A 20,756-nucleotide genomic window follows, 5' to 3' on the forward strand; every position below is an offset into this window, starting at 1 on the left:
CCACTGTTGGAATATTGTGTGCAGTTCTGGTCTCCTTCCTATCGGAAAGATGTTGTGAAACTTGAAAGTGTTCGGAAAAGATTTACAAGGATGTTGCCAGGGTTGGAGGATTGGAGCTATAGGGAGAGGTTGAATAGGCTAGGACTGTTTTCCCTGGAGCGTTGAAGGCTGAGGTTTATAAAATTATGAGGGGCATGGATAGGATAAATAGACAAAGTCTTTTCCCTGCGTTGAGGGAGTCCAGAACTAGAGGGCATAGTTTTCGGGTGAGAGGGGAAAGATATAAAAGAGACCGAAGGGATAACTTTTTCATTCAGAGGGTGGTACGTGTATGGAATGAGCTGCCAGGAGGATGTGGTGGAGGCTGGTACAATTACAACATTTAAGAGGCATTTGGTTGGGTATTTAAATAGGAAGGTTTTGGAGGGATATGGGCCGGGTGCTGGTAGGTGGGACTAGATTGGGTTGGGATATCTGGTCGGCATGGACAGGTTGGACCGAAGGGTCTGTTTCCGTGCTGTACATCTCTATGACTCTATGACAATCTCATCTCAGCTATGCGCATGCACTCCTTACCCTGAAACCAGGAGCCTATGTACTCGATTCCTGATCCAGGGAGAAAGAGCTCCATAACATCTCCCCCAACAATGACCTTCACCTTTTATCACTTTAGTTCAGGTTGTCTCTCATTTCTCTCAGCTCCAGAGAGTTTCAGCTGGCGTACTCCATCTCTACGGTGACAGTAGGCCCTTCAAGGTTATGCACTTACTGCTTTGGAAGTACTGAAGTAGACTGTATGGGACTCTCATGGGATTTGACCAATGACCTTATGACGAGAGCTGGCCATTGCGCCATAGCTGATAGAATTCACAGTCACTTTTTTTTGGGAATTTATGATTTGATTAAAAACCTGATTATGTCCTTAATAAAACATTTTCGACCATGACAAGTTTTTGAAGTTTTATTGCAAATAATTAGAATTAGACATAATCAATGATCTGGAAGGTTCATTTCCAGACATTTCGTCACCCTACTTGGTAACATCATCAGTGGGCCTCCGGCGAAGCAATGCTTTCAGGAATTTTCAGCGTTGCTTTGCCTGAGGCCCACTGAAGATGTTACCCAGTAGGGTAACAAAATATCTGGAAATGAACCTTCTAACTCAACGAGCAAATCTACATCCAAAACCTCAACCTGAGCTACAAATCTTCTCAAATCTCGCTTAGACATAATCAAATTTGCCCATAATCCATTACTCTGTATTTATGAATAGTCGCTTGGTCATAAAGAGCTTGAGTATTGCTGAGAGAAAACACACAGAGATCGTTGAAGCATCAGGGCAAATCAGAAAAATACCAAAATAAAGGAAAAACATCATTTTTTACCTTAGGGAGTGTGTGTTGCTTGGTTGGTGCTGAATGGTTTGCTGACTTCCATCTGGAAGGACAAGTGCAGCAGATGCATGCAAACACCAACTCCTGCAAATTCCCCTCCAAGCTGTTCATGACTCTGCCTTGGAAATATGTCATCATTCCTTCAGGGTCACTGGGTCAGAATCCTGGAATTCCCTCCCTAGGGGCATTGTGGGTCACTGACAGCACATGGACTGCAGCGGTTCAAGAAGGCAGCTCACCCCCACATTCTCAAGGGGCAACTAGGGACGGGTAATAATTGCAAACGGTGATGCCCACTTTCCATGAATGATTTTTAAATTTGCATATTGTGATCGAGTTGCTGCCATAGAGAATACCCTAGTTAGATGAAGACTGACAGTTGACTACTAACTGTTAACTGTTCACATTTTAAACAAGGCAGGTTTGTCTGATTGATTGAAACCTTCCTGCGAGAAATGAAGCAGAAAAGGCAGCTCTGTCGAGTTGAAACAGACACAATGTGTGTATATATTCTTTTAGTCAGCACCGTACAAGGCTCTGTGAATTAGCATATTTGCAATGCCCAGTCTGCCTAGTTAAAGCATCTGAAAAATCTGGCGAATAAATGTGGCTCAGTGGTTATCACTGCAGCCTCACAGCGCCAAGGACCTGAGTTCGATTCCAGCCTTGGGCGACTGTCTGTGTGGAGTTTGCACATTCTCCCCATGTCTCTGTGGGTTTTCTCCAGGTGCTCCAGTTTCCTCCCACAGTCCAAAGGTGTGCAGGTCAGGTAGATTGGCCATACTAAATTGCCCGTAGTGTTAGGTGCATTAGTCAGAGGGAAATGGGTCTGGGTAGGTTACTGTTCGGAGGGTCGGTGCGGACTTGTTGGGCTGAAGGGCCTGTTTCCACTCTGTAGGGAATCTAATCTAAATGTTTCATGAGAATTCAGTGCAGTAACAAGTTGGAGAAGTGACAGTCCAGCAGTGTTATCAGTGAACCCAGAGACCCAGGTAAAGTTCTGGGGCAAAAAATACCTGAAATTAAGGCTGTAATGATGACCGTGATTCCATTGTCGATTGTTGGAAAAACCCATCTGGTTCACTAATGTTGTTGACGGAAGGAAACTGTCAACCTTACCTAGTCTGGCCGGCATGTGACGTCAGACCCTCAGCAATGTGGTTGACTCTGGGCAATTGGGGATGGGCAATAAATGCTGACCTTGCCAGCTATGCCCTGATCTCATGAATGAATTTTTAAAAAGTGAATGGTATTTGCTACTAACAGGATCCTGCCATAAAGACAAAAAGGTATCCTGCCTGTCACACAATTGATTACTGTGTGGTATGTGAATTTCAATGTTTGTGTGATGCCAGTGTGTGTAGACTGTACATCTCAAAGATTGACGTGGATGGTATCAAACAATGCTTTTCACAATAGGCAAGGTCAGGACCATCCCCAAACACTTGCTGAAGTGACAACACAGTGATTCAGCGATTGGGCAAGAATTGCTAAATAATCTCAAGCATGCAAATGATTATAATGAGAATGAATCTGAGGTTGTTCGTTGAGTTTGCAGTGTGGTGCAGTTGCAAATCCCGGAAGCTGCATATCTTAATACAAGCAGGTATGTTCTAAATGTGTTTGTGTGGTACAGCCTTTTTAACACGTATTCAGGGGATGTGGGCGGCACTGGCTGGCTGTGTGAGCAGTTACTGCACCACTCCAGGTGCCCTGGAGAATCCAGTAGTGAGCTGCTTTCCAGAACTGTTGCTGTCATTTAGTGTAGGTACACCCTCCAAGCTGGTATCGAGGGCGTTTAAGGACTTTGACCCAGCAACAGTGAAAGAATGGTCATACACTGACACATCAAAATGGTGTGAATGGCTTGGAGAAACTCAGCTTAACAAAATGGGCAACAGCCAGTCTCTGGTTGATTCCTTGGGTTAGTGTCTTAACTCATCAGAGTCACCCTGCCTGGTTTAAATTTAAACAAAATGACAGTTAATATTCAACCATTATCTAACCCGTATTCTCCATGGCAATACCTCAACCATCTAGATCCACAAGAACTCTCCTCTCCTGCATTGATAAAATAATCCCCTTTACGATGGTATTCCTTGTGAGAAGATGCACAGCAGATTTAAAGAAATGTTAGTGGACCTTGGAGTTATAGTGATTAGGTTGGACAAAGAGAGATGGGAGAAGACATGGGCTAGATGGACTGTACAGCCTATTTTGTGCCATACATTCTATATGTTACTTAACATTCTCAAAGGGATACAGAAGCAACAAATTTGAGTGGATCTGTTTTAATTTTATTCGCTGTGGGACATGGGTGTCACTGGCTGGGCCCAGCATTTATTGCCCGTCCCTGGTTGCCCCTTGAGGAGGTGGGGGTGAGCTGCCTTCTTGAGCTGCAGTCCATGTGCTGTCAGTGACCCACAATGTTGTTAAGGAGAGAATTCTTGAAATTCTGTTCCTAATTTCGACTGACGAGGAGTTTTGTGTTTGAGTCAAGTTTCATGTGAAAAGAAAGAAAATTAATAAGATTTTCGTTTACACAGCATTGTTTGTGACCACTGGATAAGTTGAGACATTCTGTGGTCAATGACATTCTTGAAGTGTAGTCTGTGTTTTAAAATCGTCAATACAAGATACAGCTGTGGAGAATAAGATGTAAATTAATGCCAATGCTGAGATTGCTAAACTTTTGTCAGGTAAAGCACTACGGGAAGCAAAGCACTCAATGGAGTTTAAGATGCAAGTCAGCTACAATCTAATTGGATAATGGAACAGGTTAGAGGGACCAAATGGTCTTTTGTTTTCATTCCAGTCTAGTATTAAACACATTTCAAAATGATACCTCCCGTGGTCTTAGTTAATGTTGAACTTTCTAATGAGAAACATGTGGACACCAGAATGTGGTGTATGACTGTTTAGAAAAAGATTGTAAATAAATGGTTGCATAATTGACTTTAAGTCCAACCCAATCCAGTCTCAATGAGAATGGGAGCAGTCGCTCAATCCAAAAGTCGTGGTTTGAATGAGCTCCCCTCAAGTCCATCCATGGTCTCATTCCCCTGTAATCTCCTTCAGTCCCATAAACCTCAGTCCTCCCCCAATTCTGATTCTTGTAGCTTTCTGACTTCATTTGCTGCACTGTCAGTGCTCTGCCCGACAGCTGCTGGGCTCCTGAGCTCCAGGTTTCCCTCCCTAATCTTATCCATCTCTGCATCACTGTATTCTCCTTTTCAGACACCCCTTAAAAATCTCCATCTGTGGCCATGGGGAGGTCACCTTCAGTAATATCTCCTTGTGTGACATTTTCACGGACATTGAGTGCCTTGGAACGTGAAATGCAGATTGCTGGTGAAACCGTTTACAATGTTTCTGGGTGACGTGACTGGATGTGACATAAACACCATAAGGTATAGGAGTAGATTTAGGCCATTCAGCCCATCGAGTCAGCTCCACCATTCAATCATGGCTGATCTACATGCTGTTTATTGTATTACAAAGGTGCAGATAGTTTTACACGTTACGTTCTGCTGAACCACTGTTAACTCACTTTCCTTTTTGTGTCTTGCAAAGATAAAAACCATCCCATTGTTAGCACTTTGCTGCTGATCAAACTGTCTGAAATCAGCGATAACATCCTGACCTCTGACTCTACGCTTTAAACAGTCTTTGACACCAGCCTTTGGGATGTGTTTGAAATAAGTCTGAAAGATCACCGAGTAAAAAATATTTTTGTTTTATTTTAGGAAACACCAAGAACTACAAGCCGATGGAAAAGGTAAAGAAAACATTATGTGAAGTTCCAGTTTTATACAAACTTTGTTTTTCCCATAATGAATATTCTGGGTAATCAGTCTGTGACTGCATGGATCCAGGATCCGATCTGACCTCAACTGAGACATTTGCCATTGTTTCATTTGCTCCCCCTCCTTACTGAGGTTGGAATGCTGGCTGTGGCAGCTAGCTAGCTCTGCACAGGGTGGAACTCGCTCCTTGCTCGCAGTGCGGACAGAGACTTGGCAAGGGCTGTTTGGATTCTAGTTCAACACCAAAGGCAAACTGGTCACTGACTGCTGTTGGCAACTCCAGCCTCCTGCTCAGCCTTCACAATGAGTTCTAATTGTTTGAATGTGAATAGAACTAGCTGTAAATATAGTTAAAAACAGGCCAGCCCCTTGCACTGCATTGTATATAATACTTGGTGTATATATATAGAACACTTGTTGAGCTCCAGATTTCCAGTAAGTTGTTGATTTGTTGAGTTTGTAAAGATCCTGGGTGAACGAAGAGAGACTGGACAGACCGGGCTTGTTCTCCTTGGAGTAGAGGAGATTGAAAGGGAACAGGATTGAGATGGATAAAACGATGAGGGGCATTGACAGGACAGACAGGAAGGACCTTCACCCCTTGATGGAGGGAACAGAGATCAGGTAAGGTAAGGGATAGATGGTTAAAGGAGGAGTGAGGAGAAATACCTTTCCCCAGAGGATGCTGGAATCTCGCTGCCTGTCAGGGTAGGAGAGGCAGAAACCCTCACAACACTTGTGGAATACTGCGTTCAGATCTAGTCTCCCTGCTGTAGGATGGATGTTATAAAACTTGAGAGGGTTCAAAAAAGATATACAAGGATGTTGTCAGGGCTATAAGGAGAGGCTGACAGGCTGGGGCTGTTTTCCCTGGAGTGTCGGAGGCTGAGGGGTGACCTTATAGAGGTTTATAAAATCATGAGGGGCATGGATAGGATAAATAGATAAAGTCTTTTCCCTAGGGTGGGGAGTCCAAGACTAGAGGGCATAGGTTTAGGGTGAGAGGGGAAAGATATAAAAGAGACCGAAAGGGCAACGTTTTCACACAGAGGGTGGTACGTGTATAGAATGAGCTGCCAGAGGAAGTGGTGGAGGCTGGTACAATTACAACATTTAAAAGGCATCTGGATGAGTATATGAATAGGGAGGGTTTGGAGGGATATGGGCCGGGTGCTGGCAGGTGGGACTAGATAGTTTAGGATATCTGGTCAGTATGGATGAGTTGGACCAAAGGGTCTGTTTCTGTCTCTATGACTCCATAACTACTTAGATGTGCATCTGCAATGCAAAGGCTTAGAAGGCAATGGGCCTGGTGCTGGGAAACGGGATTAGAATAGTCAGGTGGTTGTTCATGACCAGCACAGACTCAATGAGCTGAAGGGCCTTTCTCTGTGCTGCAGACCCTCTGACTGTCATCTCTTGCTGGTGTACTGTTTGTGGAATTTTGTTTCACACCACTTACTTCAGTGGGTAGCACATTCTCACCTCTGATTCAGGAAGTTATGAATTCAAGCCCCTTTCAAAGACTTGACCATGTTATTGAAACCAACACTCCCATTGCCAGTCCTGAGGGAGTGCTGCACTGTCAGAGGAGCCATCATCGCTTGATCAGTTTATGTTAATTTCAAATCTGAGAGAGAAAATGTTTTGTTAACCAAAGATATTAAGAGATATGGGCCGTAGGCAGATATTTGGAGTTAGGTCACAGATCAGCCTTATCTCATTGAATGACGGAGCAGTCTGAATGGGCTGAATGGCCTACTCCTGTTCTTATGTTTCAAAGGAGATGTTACACTGAGGCCACATCTGTGCTCTCCAGTACAAGTGAAAAATCCCATGACACTGTTTAGAGGAACAATAGAGAAATTCTGCCCAATATCTATCCCTCAACGAGCATCCTCTGAAGTAGATTATCGAAATTAATGAAAGTACTTCAGATTCCAGAAATCTGAAATAAAAACAAAATGCTGGAGAAACTCAGCACGCCTGCCAGCTCTCATGGAGAGAGAGAGAGAGAGATAAAAAACAGATTTAACCTTGAGTCCAATGACTTTGAATTTTTCCAGTATGTTTGTCGATTATCTGAGCATTATCACGTTGCTGTTTGTGGAAGCTTGCTGTGCACAAGTTGGATGCACGAATAAAGGGGCTCCAGTATAAGACTGAGCTGAGGAGGAACTTCTTCTCTCAGAGGATTGTGAGTCTTTGGAACACCTCATTTCAGAGAGCTGTGGGGGCAGGGTCCTTGTGTATATTGAAGGCTGAGATGGAGAGATTCTTGATCAGTTGGGAAATCAAGGTGTAGTGATCAGAGCCAGGTGGATCTTATTGACTATGAGATCCTTGATTGGGGTTGTTATCCTGGGCCAATCAGGGAGCCCTGGGTGACAAGGGGTTAACCCGGTGTAGAGGGGTGAGGGTGGGTCAGAGGACCTCCTCGTGGGTCTGCTCCTGGGCCTGGCCAAACTGGCCATAAACATGTTCAGGTAGTGGGCCGTGGAGGGGGTTGTTAGGGCCGACTGCCTGCCCCTCTTCCGCGGTTACGTTAGAGCCCAGGTGTCCTTGGAGAAGGAGCACGCGGTGTCGACCAACACCCTGGAGTTGTTCAGGGAGAGGTGGGCGCCGCAGGGAGTGGCGTGTTTTATTTCCCCCTCCAACTCTATTTTGATTTAACCCCTGCCCTCCCTTTCACTGTTTGATCACACAGCATTGCCCTTTGATGCTTGTCACTGGCCATTTGGGTGTTTCCTTTCTTCCTGGTGGTGGAAATTGAATAAAGATTTCTGCGCTCGTTAACCTTCACTGTGTCCTAACCTGCACATCACCTCATGGGTGCTGGGGTAAAATAAGCCCTACCGCTGAGTTGGTGGTAGTGTTGGGGTTTGTTTTAAACAAATATATAACCAAGAGATTAGAATCTTGTCAGAAAAACGTATAACCAGGGGATTTAGAATCTGCTCAGCTCAGGGACTGACTCCGAGCTGGCTGGTCATAGCCAGAGTACTGTGCACAGGTAAACAAAGTGACAGGATACCGGCCTCTGTGCATTTATTTCTCAAGGGTTATGGGGAAAGGGAGGGAAGGTGGACGTGAGGAATGTCAGATCAGCCATGGTCCAGTTGACTGCCAGAGCAGGCTCGAGGGGCTGAATGGCCTACTGCTGTTCCTATTTCTGAAGGTCTTACATTACATACATTACAGCATGTCATTGGCTGTCTTTAGGTTCCAGAATGTGTTTTTTTTTGTAGAGGGTAGAAATGGTTTTTCGTGAATGCAAATTAGAATTAGCCCAAAAGAAACTTTGAAATTTGGTGAACTTAGATAATTTCAATAAATAGTAAATTGATTATTAATAGTGTCTCACAAGATGTGTTCTATATAAATGTTGATACAGAACAAGTACTAAAGGGCATAGGTTTAGGGTGAGAGGGGAAAGATATAAAAGAGACCTAAGGGGCAAGTTTTTCACACAGAGGGTGGTATGTGTATGGAATGAGCTGCCAGGGGAAGTGGTGGAGGCTGGTACAATTGCAACATTTAAGAGGCATTTGGATGGGCATATGAATAGGAAGGGTTTGGAGGGATGTAGGCCGGGTGCTGGTAGGTGGGACTAGATTGGGTTGGGATATCTGGTCAGCATGGACGGGTTGGACCGAAGGGTCTGTTTCTGTGCTGTACATCTCTATGACTCTATAAGTAAATCCTCAGATAAGCAATAATTGGTTCATTAATCTTCACTTAAAGAGTCAGGAAAGTTAGTTGGAGAGGGATTTCTGTTATTGTAAATTTAATTTTGAAGGTTTTGGGGCAGATTATGAGACAGTCACACATGTTCATCATAAGGTCATTGACACTGACAACACGCAGTTCATTCGTTAACGGGAGAGGGGAATTCGACAGCATCCTGCCCATAGTTTGACAAGTTCCTGTTGATGAGTATCTGTTACAGACTCTGGTGTCTTGTGTGAAATTTCTTCAGTTTATCTGAATTCTGCTTGTGGGACAAGAGACCTATAGTTAGCAGAGCTGAAACTTTAATTTACAGCAAATAAATTCCGGCTGGGGCTTAGTTGTGGAAGTTAGTCAAAATTATGCAGCCTTTTTTTATGAAATAAATAAGGAGAGTCTTTGCTACCAGTCAGTAGATAGATCGATAGAAAACACTGATTTAAAATAATTCACATTTTCAGATGCTAAGTTGGGGTTCCTGGATGTGCTTTGGGGTGAACGTAGCTACTCTTGTAGGGAGTTAGCAGAAACACAGTGGGTTAAGTGGCCTCTTTCTATTCTGTAATCATTCTTTTATTCCCATTTGTGTGATCCCAAAACCAGCGTTTTAAAGAAGAGTAGGTAAGTTGTCTCGATTGTTCTGTCTAATACTATCTTGCCGCCTTCAACAGAGCTTTCTATTTTGACTGCAGTGGGGTTACTGCTGTACTGACCATCTAACTATCTGTGACATTGCGGGGAGCTTGCTCCGTGCAGACTGAACGTTGTAACGGGCAAACAGTGCATTGTCATTACTTTGGGACATTTTGAAAATAAAAAGGTGCTATTTAAATAGAAATTCTTTAATGTCACAGTAATCAGAATTTGGAGATTGGGGTGCTCGGTTGGCTGGATAGCTGGGTGATGCTCGCAGATTGGGTTCAATTCCCATCACTGGCTGAGGTTACCAGGAAGGACTCTCCTTCTCACCCTCTCCCCTTGGCCCTGGAGGAATATCGGAACAGTAGGACCAGTCTTAAATGAGGAAACAAGCGGGCTAAAATAGCTTTAACGAGCAGAATTAAGCAGAATCCCAAAGCCTTTTATTCTTATATAAGAAGCAAGCGGGGAAGCAGAGAAAGGGTTGATCCACTAAAGGATAACAAAGGAAGGCTGTGTGTCGAACCCGAGGGAATGGGTGAGATTCTGAATGATTACTTTGCATCAGTGTTCACCGAGGAGAGGAACATGATGAATGTTGAGATTAGAGACAGAAGTTTGATTAGTCTGGATCATGTTGGCATAAGTAGGGAAGATGTGTTGGGTAGGCTAGAGGTTATTAAGGTGGACAAATCCCCAGGACCGGATGGGATCTATCCCAGGTTGCTGAGGGAGACGAGAGAGGAAATAGCTGGGGCCCTGACAGATATCTTTGTGGCATCCTTAAATACAGGTGAGGTGCCGGAGGACTGGAGGGTTGCTCATGTTGGCCCCCTTACAAGAAGGATACTAGGGATATTCCGGGTAACTACAGACCAGTGAGCCTGAGGTCAGTGATGGGAAAGTTGCTGGAGAAGGTACTGAGGAATAAAATCTATGCAAAGAATGGGCTTATCAGTGATAGGCAACATGGTTTTGTGCGGGGGAGATCGTGCCTTACCAACTTAATAGATTTCTTTGAGGAAGTGACCACATTGATAGATGAAGGAAGGGCTGGAGATGTCACATAAATGGTCTTTAGTAAGGCATCTGATAAGGTTCCCCATTGTAGACTAATGGAGATAGTGAAGTCACATGGTGTGCAGGGTGTTCTAGCTGGGTGGATAAAGAACTGGTTGAGCAACAGGAGACAGAGAGTAGTAGCTGAAGGGAGTTTCTCCAAATGGAGAAAGGTGACCAGTGGTGTTCCACAGGGGTCAGTGCTGGGGCCACTATTGTTTGTGATATACATAAATGATCTGGAAGAGGGCACTGTTGGTATGATCAAGTTTGCAGATGACACGAAGATTGATGGAGTAGCAGAAAGCATAAGGGACTGTCAAAGAATACAGGAGGATACAGAGAGACTGGAGATTTGGGTGGAAAAGTGGCAGATGGAGTTCAATCCAGACAAATGTGAGCCAGACAAATGTGAGGTGATGCATTTTGGGAAGTCTAATTCTAGAGCGAACTTATATAGTAAATGGAAGAGCCTTGGGAAAAGTTGGTGAGCAGAGAGATCTGGGAGTGCAGGTCCATTGTACCCTGAAGGTTGCTGCACAGGTGGATAGTGTGGTCAAGAAGGTATATAGTACGTTTGCCTTCATCGGACGGGGTATTGAGTACAAGAGCTGTCAGGTCATGTTAAAATTGTGCAAGACTTTTGTTCAGCAACATTTAGAATACTGTGTACAGTTCTGGTCGCCACGTTACCAAAAGGATGTGGGTGCAGAGAAGGTTTACGAGGATGTTGCCTGTTATGGAAGGTGCTAGCTATGAAGAGAGGTTGAGTAGGTTAGGTTTATTTTCATTAGAAAAAAGGAAATTGAGGGGGGACCTGATTGAGGTTTACAAAATCATGAAGGGTATTGACAGGGTGGATAGAGATAAGCTTTTTCCCAGGATGAAGGATTCAATAACGAGATGTCACATTTTCAAGGTGAGAGGTGAAATGTTTAAGGGGAATACACGCGGCAAGTACTTCAAACAGAGGGTGGTAGGTGCCTGGAACACGTTGCCAGCAGAGGTGGTATAGGCAGGCACGGTAGATTCATTTAAGATGCGCCTGGACAGATGCATGAGTAGGTGGGGAGCAGAGGGATACAGATCCTTAGGAATTGTGCGATAGGTTTCGACAGTGGTTTGGATTGGTACAGGCTTGGAGGGCCGAAGGGCCTGTTCCTGGGCTGTAAATTTTCTTTGTTCTTTGATACGGATCATGTGCAGGCAGATGGGATTAGTTTAGAATGGCATCATGATCAGCACAGACATGGTGGGCCGAAGGGGCTGTTCCTGTGCTGTTCTATGTTCTAGATGAGGTACTGGACTTGTGATCTAATGAGAACTTTACCCTTACACAGCACTGAGCTGTCATCTACATTATTGACTTTGTAGCTCAGTTGTTTTGGTGAAGGTTGTCTATTGATTGTCATAAAACAATGAACTGTGGATGCTGGAGATTGGAAACAAAAATAGAAATTGCTGCAAACATTCAGCAAGTCTGAAGAAAGGTCTCTGCACTCGAAACATGAACTCTGCTTTCTCTCTCCACAGATACTGCCAGACCTGTTGAGTTATTTCACACTTTCTGCTTTTGCTTCTGATTTCCAGCATCTGCAGTTCTTTTTTGGGTTTTTTTTGATGTTCGGGAAGCATGTATAAATGTTTGATGGGGCAACTGGAAAGACTTGAGGAAACAACTTTGACATTAATTGCTGGGGAGGGATCCTTTCCATGCCACTTCTGTAAAGTTTATAAGTTACTACGATCATTTAACCGGAGTACCCAACCCTTTAAGGTGCTGCATTAACGTTTACTAAAGTGTCATGGAAAGGACACCTTCCCCACCAATTAATGTGCCTGAGGTGTTCCCTCCTTCTTCCCAGCTGGTGCATTACAAGGTTACATCCCTGCCTCTTCCCCTTTTTCTCTGAAATGCAGTTTGTTAAATTTGATTCAGAATCCTAGAGATGTACAGCCCGGAAACAGACCCTTTGGTCAACTCATCCATGCCGACCAGATATCCTAACCTAACCTAATCCCATTTGCCAGCACCCGGCCCATATCCCTCCAAACCCTTCCTATTCATATACTCATCCAAATGCCTCTTAAATGTTGTAATTGTACCAGCCTCCACCACATCCTCTGGCAGCTCATTCCATACACGTACCACCCTTTGATTTGATTTAAGCTTTATTGTCATGTGTACTTAAGTACAGAAGGACAGTGAAAAGTGAACAATGTCACCACACACGGCACCATCTTAGGTGTGGAGATGGCCGGGTACAAAACATAGATACCATTAGTAACATAGAGAAACAGAGTTAAGAGTTAAGTATTACTGTTGTTCTGAGAGTGTAAGTAGAAATGTAAAATTAAAAGTTAACATTATAGTCCTCCTTAGTAGTAAGGGGAAAAGTAAAGGTAAAAGTTTGACATTTCACATTTCATAGAATATTGAGCACAGACAGGCATTTCTCCCAAATAATCCATGCTGCCGTTCCTGCTGCATTCAAGCCTCCTCCCAGACTTTCACATCTGTCTCAATCCTCTCCGTGTGTCTGTAGCTTTCCCTGAAATGCTTCTGTAAAATTCACCTTTAGCACTGTCAGCAGGTCTTCTTCCCTTGTGACAGACAAGACGCTGCAGAGTGGCTCAGTGGTTAGCACTGCTGCCTCACAGCACCAGGGTCCCAGGTTCAATTCCAGCCTCGGATGACTGTCTGTGTGGAGTTTGCACGTTCTCCTTGTGTCTGCGTGGGTTTCCCCGCACTGTCCAAAGATGTGCAGGTTAGGGTGAATTGGCCAGGCTAAATTGCTCATAGTCTTCAGAGATGTGTAAGTTAGGTGCATTAGTCATGGGAAATGTAGAGTAATAGAGTAGGGGAATGGGTCTGGGTGGGTTACTCTTCAGATGGTCAGTGTGGACTTGTTGGGTCAAATAGCATGTTTCCACACTGTAGGGAATCTATCATTCTCTCTGCTGGAGCAGTCTCACCAGCTCCTGGATGCCTTGCTGGTTTTGTGGTACCTATCTCACAGTGAAAGCCTCTAGTTCTCCGCAGGTACAATTCAGAGAAACCTTCTTTGATTATTTAAAGCCTGAAAAGAGCTACCTGTCAGCCTTCTGCTCACACAGTAATGAGGTTCAGTCCTAGTCATCCTTACTTCCTGTGTTTAACCATGCCAAACTACTATCAATCCTTTTAGCTCCATCTCCATTGATAGCTCAAACTTTTCAAACAGCAACCCTTCAGCCTTCATGTCTGTACTGCTTGTAAAAGAGCAATGCAGCCAGGTTTTGGACTGTAGTCCTGTTGGTTACAGAACTTCAGATGTGTATTCCAAGGATTTTTAAAATGAGTTTAGGGTTTCTACTTCTCCCACTCTTCATACAGTGAGTTTCAGTCCCTCATTACCCTCTGCTTAACCTCCCTCAAATCCTTCTGTTAATTATTTTAAATCTACGCACCTGATTATTGACCCTCTTCTAAGGGAAATGGGACCTTGCTATCCACTCTGCCTAGACTCGGTTACATCCCTCTGTACATCACTAATGTGTCTATACCCTTTTTAAAATGCAGTGACCAACACTGCACACTGCATTCCAAATGAGCTCAATCATATTCGTCTTTGTTACTTTGAGTTCACTGTTCCTTGCTGAGTGGCATGACTTGCATTTTTTTGTACTTTGTGTTACTGGTGAATAGTGGGCAAGGCTGAGAGCAGTCTCCTTTATCTCCAAAACCCTGAGTTATGAGTCAGTCATGCATAAGAGTTACCAGTTGAGAGTGTGGTGCTGGAAAAGCACAGCAGGTCAGGCAGCATCCAAGGAGCTGGAGAATCAACGTTTTGGGTAAAAGCCCTTCATCAGGAATTTCTGATAAAGGGCTTTTGCCCGAAACGTCGACTCTCCTGCTCCTCGGATACTGCCTGACCTGCTGTGCTTTTCCAACACCAAACTCTCTACTCTAAACTCCAGCATCTGCAGTCCTCACTTTCTCCCATAAGAGTTACCAGCTGAGTGTCCAGACAAGGTAGGGTTTTCTCGCACTGATTCACGTTCCTTGTTGAAGGAACTTTGCCGTTCCGTAAAGAGATGAGTGAAATTGTCTTGTTCCTTCTGTTGACTCAATAGGCATCCCCTTGCTGTTACATTGATGCTCTTCATGTTGTTGTTGGTTATGTTCTAAAAAAGAGAAATTGCTGATGAAGCTCAGCAGATCTTGCAGCCTTTGAGGAGAGAGAAACAGGAGGTAATGTTTCCCATTGGTCACCCACTGAAACTGGGAGAAATCAGAGCTGGGTTTTTAAAACGTCTTTCCCCTTCCAGATGTCTCTGATGTATTTGTCTGTAACATTTCCTTGTCTGAATATTTTATTGGTTCTGTCACCAGGTTTTCTTCTCTTGTGACACACAAAATATCAGTCCATAAGACATAGGAGTGGAAGTAAGGCCATTCGGTCTATCAAGTCCACTCTGCCATTCAATCATGGCTGATGGGCATTTCAGCGCCACTCACCCGCACTATTCCTGTATCCCTTAATTCTTTGTGAGATTAAGAATTTATCAATCTCTGCCTTGAAGACATTTACCGTCCCGGCCTCCTCTGCGTTCCATGGCAATGAATTCCACAGGTCCACCACTCTCTGGCTGGAGAAATGTCTCCTCATTTCCGTTCTAAATTAACCCTCTCTAATTCTAAGTCTGTGCCCACGGGTCTGAGTATCCCCACCTGACGGAAACAACTTCCCAGTGTCCACCCTTTCTAAGCCATGTATTATCTGGTAAGTTTCTATTAGATCTCTTTTGTCAGTCTTTTGTCTTCTGCAGTCCAACTCTGTTCAGCCAGCTGATAGCACCAACGTGACTATTCTGGGAACAAGTCACTGGATTCAGAACATTAACTCGTGTTTCTCTCTCCACGGATGCTGCCAGACCTGCTGAGTTTCTCCAGCAATTTCTGTTTGTGTCTGTTTCCGATCTGCAGCATCCACAGTCCTTGGTGTTTTTGACACAACTTCACTGTTGGAAAAACACCTCCTGAAAGCTACCCACAGCTGTGTCCGCCTCACCTCGAATTAGAGAAACCCCTCCTTGTTTTGATTTAATCAGTGGTACGTATGATAAAAGGTCACAGACCTGAGCTGTGAACTCTGTCTGTTTCTCGATCTCTCTCTCTCTCCCTCTCCCCCCGCCTCCCTGTCTCTCTCACACTGATGCTGAGTTTCTCCAGCACTTTCTAGTTTTTTTTTGTTTTTGTTTTGTTTCTGTACCCCAAAACCAGTTATTTTGGATTCCAGTTGTCAGCCACCACGCCCCCCCCCCCCCCCCCCCCCCCCCCCCCCCCCCCCCCCCTGTATCCTGACCTCCTCAGGAATGGGGGTACACTTCACCTCTTACAGAGTCCTACAGCACAGTGATAGGCCCTTTAGCCCAAACTGCTCCATGCTGACCATGATGTCCATCCACGCTAACTCCATTTCCCTGCACTTGGCCAATTCTAATCCTTTCCTATCCATATATTTGGAGAAAGTGAGGACTGCAGATGCTGGAGATCAGAGTTGAGAGTGTGGTGCTGGAAAAACACAGCAGGTCAGGCAGCATCCGAGGAACAGGAAAATCAGTGTTGCGGCCCAAAATGTCGATTCTCCTGCTCCTCGGATGCTGCTTGACCTGCTGTGTTTTTCCAGCACCACACCCGGTCCATGCATTTGTCCAAATGCATTTTAAATGTAGTTGATGTACCCACCTCAATCACTCCCACTGGCAGCTCAGTCCATATGTGGACCACCCTCTGGGTAAAAAAGTGGCCCTCCTCTAACTTTGGGAATATTATTTCCATTTCCATCCTCTGGGATAAGACAAGTTTCTGATATCCTCCCCATGTCTTAGATGTCAGGACAGCATCCAGATTTGGAACCAAAAGAGAAAATGCTGGAAAATCTCAGCACATCTGGTAGCATCCGTAAGGAGAGGAAAGAGCTGACGTTTCGAGTCTAACTGACCCTTTGTCACAGCTCATTCCAGATTTGGAATCTTATTCCTATGTTGCTAATGGATGAATATGACCATGTTAACATGGATTATGTATCTAGTCTTTGTCAGATGGTATCACAGACATATCTTTGGGACCTTAAATTTCCATACTCACCTGTTAGGCAAAAACAAAAGGCTATCATTTTGTCATTAATGATCTCAGGACATCCTAAAATGGTTTACGGTGCAGTCTTCATTGCAACTTCTGAAATGTGGTGACCAATTTACTTGTAGCGAGCTCTCCCGGACATCAAGGTGGGAATGGCCAAGTAATTTGAGAGATGTAAATAACTCTTAGCCAGAGAACCTCTCTCTGTTCTTCAAAGTAGTACCAGGGGATTTGAGAGGATACACAGAGCTTTAGGCCAATTTCGGACTCAGAAAGATGGGACCTCCAACAATGAAGCCCTCCCTCCTCGTTAGTACTGGAAGGGTCAGTGGGATTTTGCACTCAGGAATGTGCAATGAGACTTGAGTCAGGAGGTAAGGATGTGTCCTAGGAGACCAGGGCTGAGACAGCAATGAAGACACATATTCGCGGGGAGGGGGGGTAGCTTGGTGTATTTTGTGGCTCCAACAAGGCACCACAGTGCAGTTGCTGTCATTCAGTATCACACTTTAATCCGTACTATTGTAGAGCATCCAGCATACTTCATTCTGCTGCGGTTTGACTTCCTGTTGAAGATTGAAAGTCTTTCCCTGTGTCCACACAGCACCACGAATGCTCCTGATGAAGATATCACAGCATATTCAGCCAGTGGCAGGTATTCTGGCCGGGTAGAGAGGCCTGGCTATAATCGCTATGGAAACGCTTCAAGTTCCACATTCAGCAGTACATTAGAGAAGAAACTGGAAGAATTTGAAAAGGTACTCAGCAATGCAGATATGTGTGTGTGTGCGAGAGAGAGAGAGTGAGTGACACGTGCTGTGTGAACTCTTTGTGTGTATGGTATAAGTGTGTCTGTGTGAGTGTGACAGTGTACGTGAGTGTGACAGTATGTGTCTATGAGAATATTTGTGTGTCTGTGCGAATGTCTGTATGTGTGTGTGTGAGAGACAGTGTGTGTCTGAGTGTGACAGTGTGTCTGTGTGAGTGTGGCAATGTGTCTGTGAGATGTCTCTGTGTGTGTTTGTCTGTGTGAGACCCTGTCTGTGTCTGTGAGTGTGCGTGAGTGGCTGAGACTATGTGTGTGTGTCAGTGTCTTTGTGGGTGTCAGTGAATGTGTGAGTGTCTCTGTGAGTGTGTGCATCTGCGACTGTGTGTGTGTGTGTCCGTGTGCGCACATGAAAGAGAGTATTCTGATTGGTCATGCACTAGATTTAATACCATGCTTCTCTTTTCCCAGTGCATTTCCTCCACTCTGATATTGTAGTATGTTTTCCTTTTATAGTTCTTTCACTGTCACTCATCCTTTGTGCTGAGTATCTTGCTATTTCAGACAGTAGTTAAGAGTCAACCACATTGCTGTGGGTTTGAACTCACATGTAGGCCAGACCAGGGAAGGATGGCAGATTTCCCTCCCTGGGGGACATCAGTGAGCCAGATGGGTTATTACTCCAATCGATGGTGATTACATGGTCACCATCACCGAGACCACCTTTATTTTCCAGCCACTCAAAACGTGTCCCTAAAATGTCAGCCTGACCCTCTGGATTAACCGGGGACATTACCACCACGCCGCCACCTCCATTAGAGCTGCCGAAAGTGAACAGATAAGACTGTCCACTGACCATTATCTATGATTTCAAAACAGAAATGATATGAATGGTATATCTTATCGAAACATGAAGAGTTCTGAGCAGATGTGAAATTCCCCTGGCCCATGTGAGGCGCCATGGTCAGGAAACTGGGTAGACAATTTTGGGCTGGGCTGACGAGAGATTTGTTCCCTCAGAGGGTAATGAACACGAGGAAGCCTCTTACAGAAAGCTGTGGAGATGAAGTCACTGAATATATTTAAGAGAGAAGTCGCAAGATTTCTGGAAGATGAAAAGGTGCCAAGGGAGAGAGTAGGAGAGTGAGTGAATTTAATGGGTTGAAGGGTTACGGGGCGCAGGCAAGAAAGTGGAGTTGAGGCAGAGAGGTGGCCAGCCATGATGGTATTGAATGGTGGCGCAGGCTTGAGGGGCTGAATGGCCTCCTCCTGCTCCTAGTTCTAATGGTGTGGAAATATAGGATCAGCCACAATCATATTGAAAGGTGGAACAGGCTCTGTGGGCCAAACAGCCTTCACCTGCTCCTTTTTTTTACAGTTGTGTGAACAATGGAATTTTCTCAGTGTGTGAACACTCCAGCATATAGATAATCTCTAATCTACCTGTGTGAAGATGTTACACACCTGGAGCCCCTTTATTCAGAGACGATGCCCTTTGGTTCTGGACTGACCCGTGAGGGGAACCATCCTCTCAGCGTCAAACTGATCTGAGGTGTTACATCATCCCATGGAGCAGGCAGGACTTGAACCCAGGCCTCCTGGCTCAGCAGGATGGACACTACCAGTGCACTACAAGGGCCCTAAATGTTGGGAATTGAACCAGGCTGCAGCAGTACAGTGTCAGACTTCATCGGACCTTGAGGAACAGCTATTTCAGAATTGTATTTTTTAAATGTACACATAGTTATTCCATTATTTGAAACCTGGACTGAATGCAACTAATGTCTTTCATCACCAGGAACTTGCGAAAGAGAGACAGGAAAATCAGAAACTAGTCAAACTGCTACAGGACAGGGATGACCTTATTGGGAAACTGAAGGAAGAAATTGATCTACTTAACAGAGTAAGTGCCATTTGTAAGAAAAACACCTTGTCATTACACTGGAAATAAGATGTGTTTATTAAAGGAAACATCAGCATTAAGCTGCAGAGCTGTTCCAGCTTAGAGATATCGACTGTATGTTGCATGGTGTGGTGACCCTGTCCTGGTTAAACTGGCCCTTACCTCTCCCTAAGGTGCGCACCAGGAGAACCCACGACTGAGCCCTTATTGTTTGAGAATGTGTGCATTAGAGAGAACCATTGCTGTGTGTGTGTGTGTGTGGGAGAGAGAGAGAGAGAGAGAGAGACAATCATTCATGCGTGTTTTGTGTGTGGATGTAAACATAGAAAATAGGAGCAGAATTAGACCATTTGGCCCTTCGAGTCTGCTTCACCATTCAACATGATCATGGCTGATTGTCCATCTCAGTCTGCTGTTCTCACTTTCTCCCCATACCCCTTCAGCCCGCACTGTCTGCTCTCCAAGATCCATAAGCCAACTACCCTGGCCGAGCCACCATCTCAGCATACTCCTGCCCCACCGACCTCATCTCATCCTCCGTCGACTCTATCTTCTCCCCATTGGTTCAGGCACCTCCCACCTACATCCACAACACTAACCACGCCCTTCATTTCTTCAGCAATGTCCAGTTCCCTTGCTCCCCCAGCACTTTGTCTACACTATGGACGTGCAGTCCTTATACACATCCATATCACACAAGGATGGCCATCTCTCCAGCAGACCCATGCAGTCCCCCTCCACCAATACCCTCCTCCACCTTGCTGAACTGGTTCTCACCCTCAACAACTTTTCCTTCAACTCATCCCATTTCCTCCAAACCCAGGGGGTGGCCATGGGTACCCGTGTGGGTGCTAGCATCACCAGCCTCTTTGGCTCTATCGAACCCCTCTCCAGTACCTATACAGGGACTGTGCCCCCAACTCTGCACCCAGACTGAACTGGAGTGGTTCATCGATTTGGGCCACCACTTCCATCCTGCCCTCAAATTCACCTGGTCCATCTCGGACACCTCCTTCCCTTTCATGACCTCTCCATTTCAATCTCTGGTGACAGTCTCCAGACGGATGTTTACTACAAACCCACAGACTCCCATACCTACCTGGACTACACTTCCTCCCATCCAGTATCCTGCAAGAACTCCATCCGTTCTCCCAATTCCTCCGCCTTCACCGCATTTGCCCAGATGAGGAGACATTCCACTCCCGAGTATCCCAGATATCCACCTATTTTGAACAACGTGCTTTTCCCCCTCTGTCACCAGACAGCTCTCCACTGCACCACCTCCATTCCCCGTTACACTGCTCTAAACCCCCCCCCAATGCAATAAAGACAG

At 45.0% G+C, this 20,756-nt stretch overlaps 1 protein-coding gene across 2 annotated transcripts in view; it reads left to right on the forward strand.

Annotated features, from left to right (window-relative positions):
• pawr (PRKC, apoptosis, WT1, regulator) overlaps positions 1 to 20,756 on the forward strand; it is a 167,078-nt gene that overhangs the window by 133,536 nt on the left and 12,786 nt on the right. For both annotated transcript variants that reach the window (XM_043708775.1, XM_043708776.1), the window contains 3 exons: positions 5,141 to 5,172; positions 17,359 to 17,512; positions 19,319 to 19,423. In XM_043708775.1, the coding sequence (XP_043564710.1) occupies positions 5,141 to 5,172; positions 17,359 to 17,512; positions 19,319 to 19,423 (291 nt within the window). The remainder of the gene's footprint in view (positions 1 to 5,140; positions 5,173 to 17,358; positions 17,513 to 19,318; positions 19,424 to 20,756) is intronic.

Source organism: Chiloscyllium plagiosum, chromosome 19 (assembly GCF_004010195.1).
Source record: "Chiloscyllium plagiosum isolate BGI_BamShark_2017 chromosome 19, ASM401019v2, whole genome shotgun sequence".
NCBI classification, from domain to species: domain Eukaryota; kingdom Metazoa; phylum Chordata; class Chondrichthyes; order Orectolobiformes; family Hemiscylliidae; genus Chiloscyllium; species Chiloscyllium plagiosum.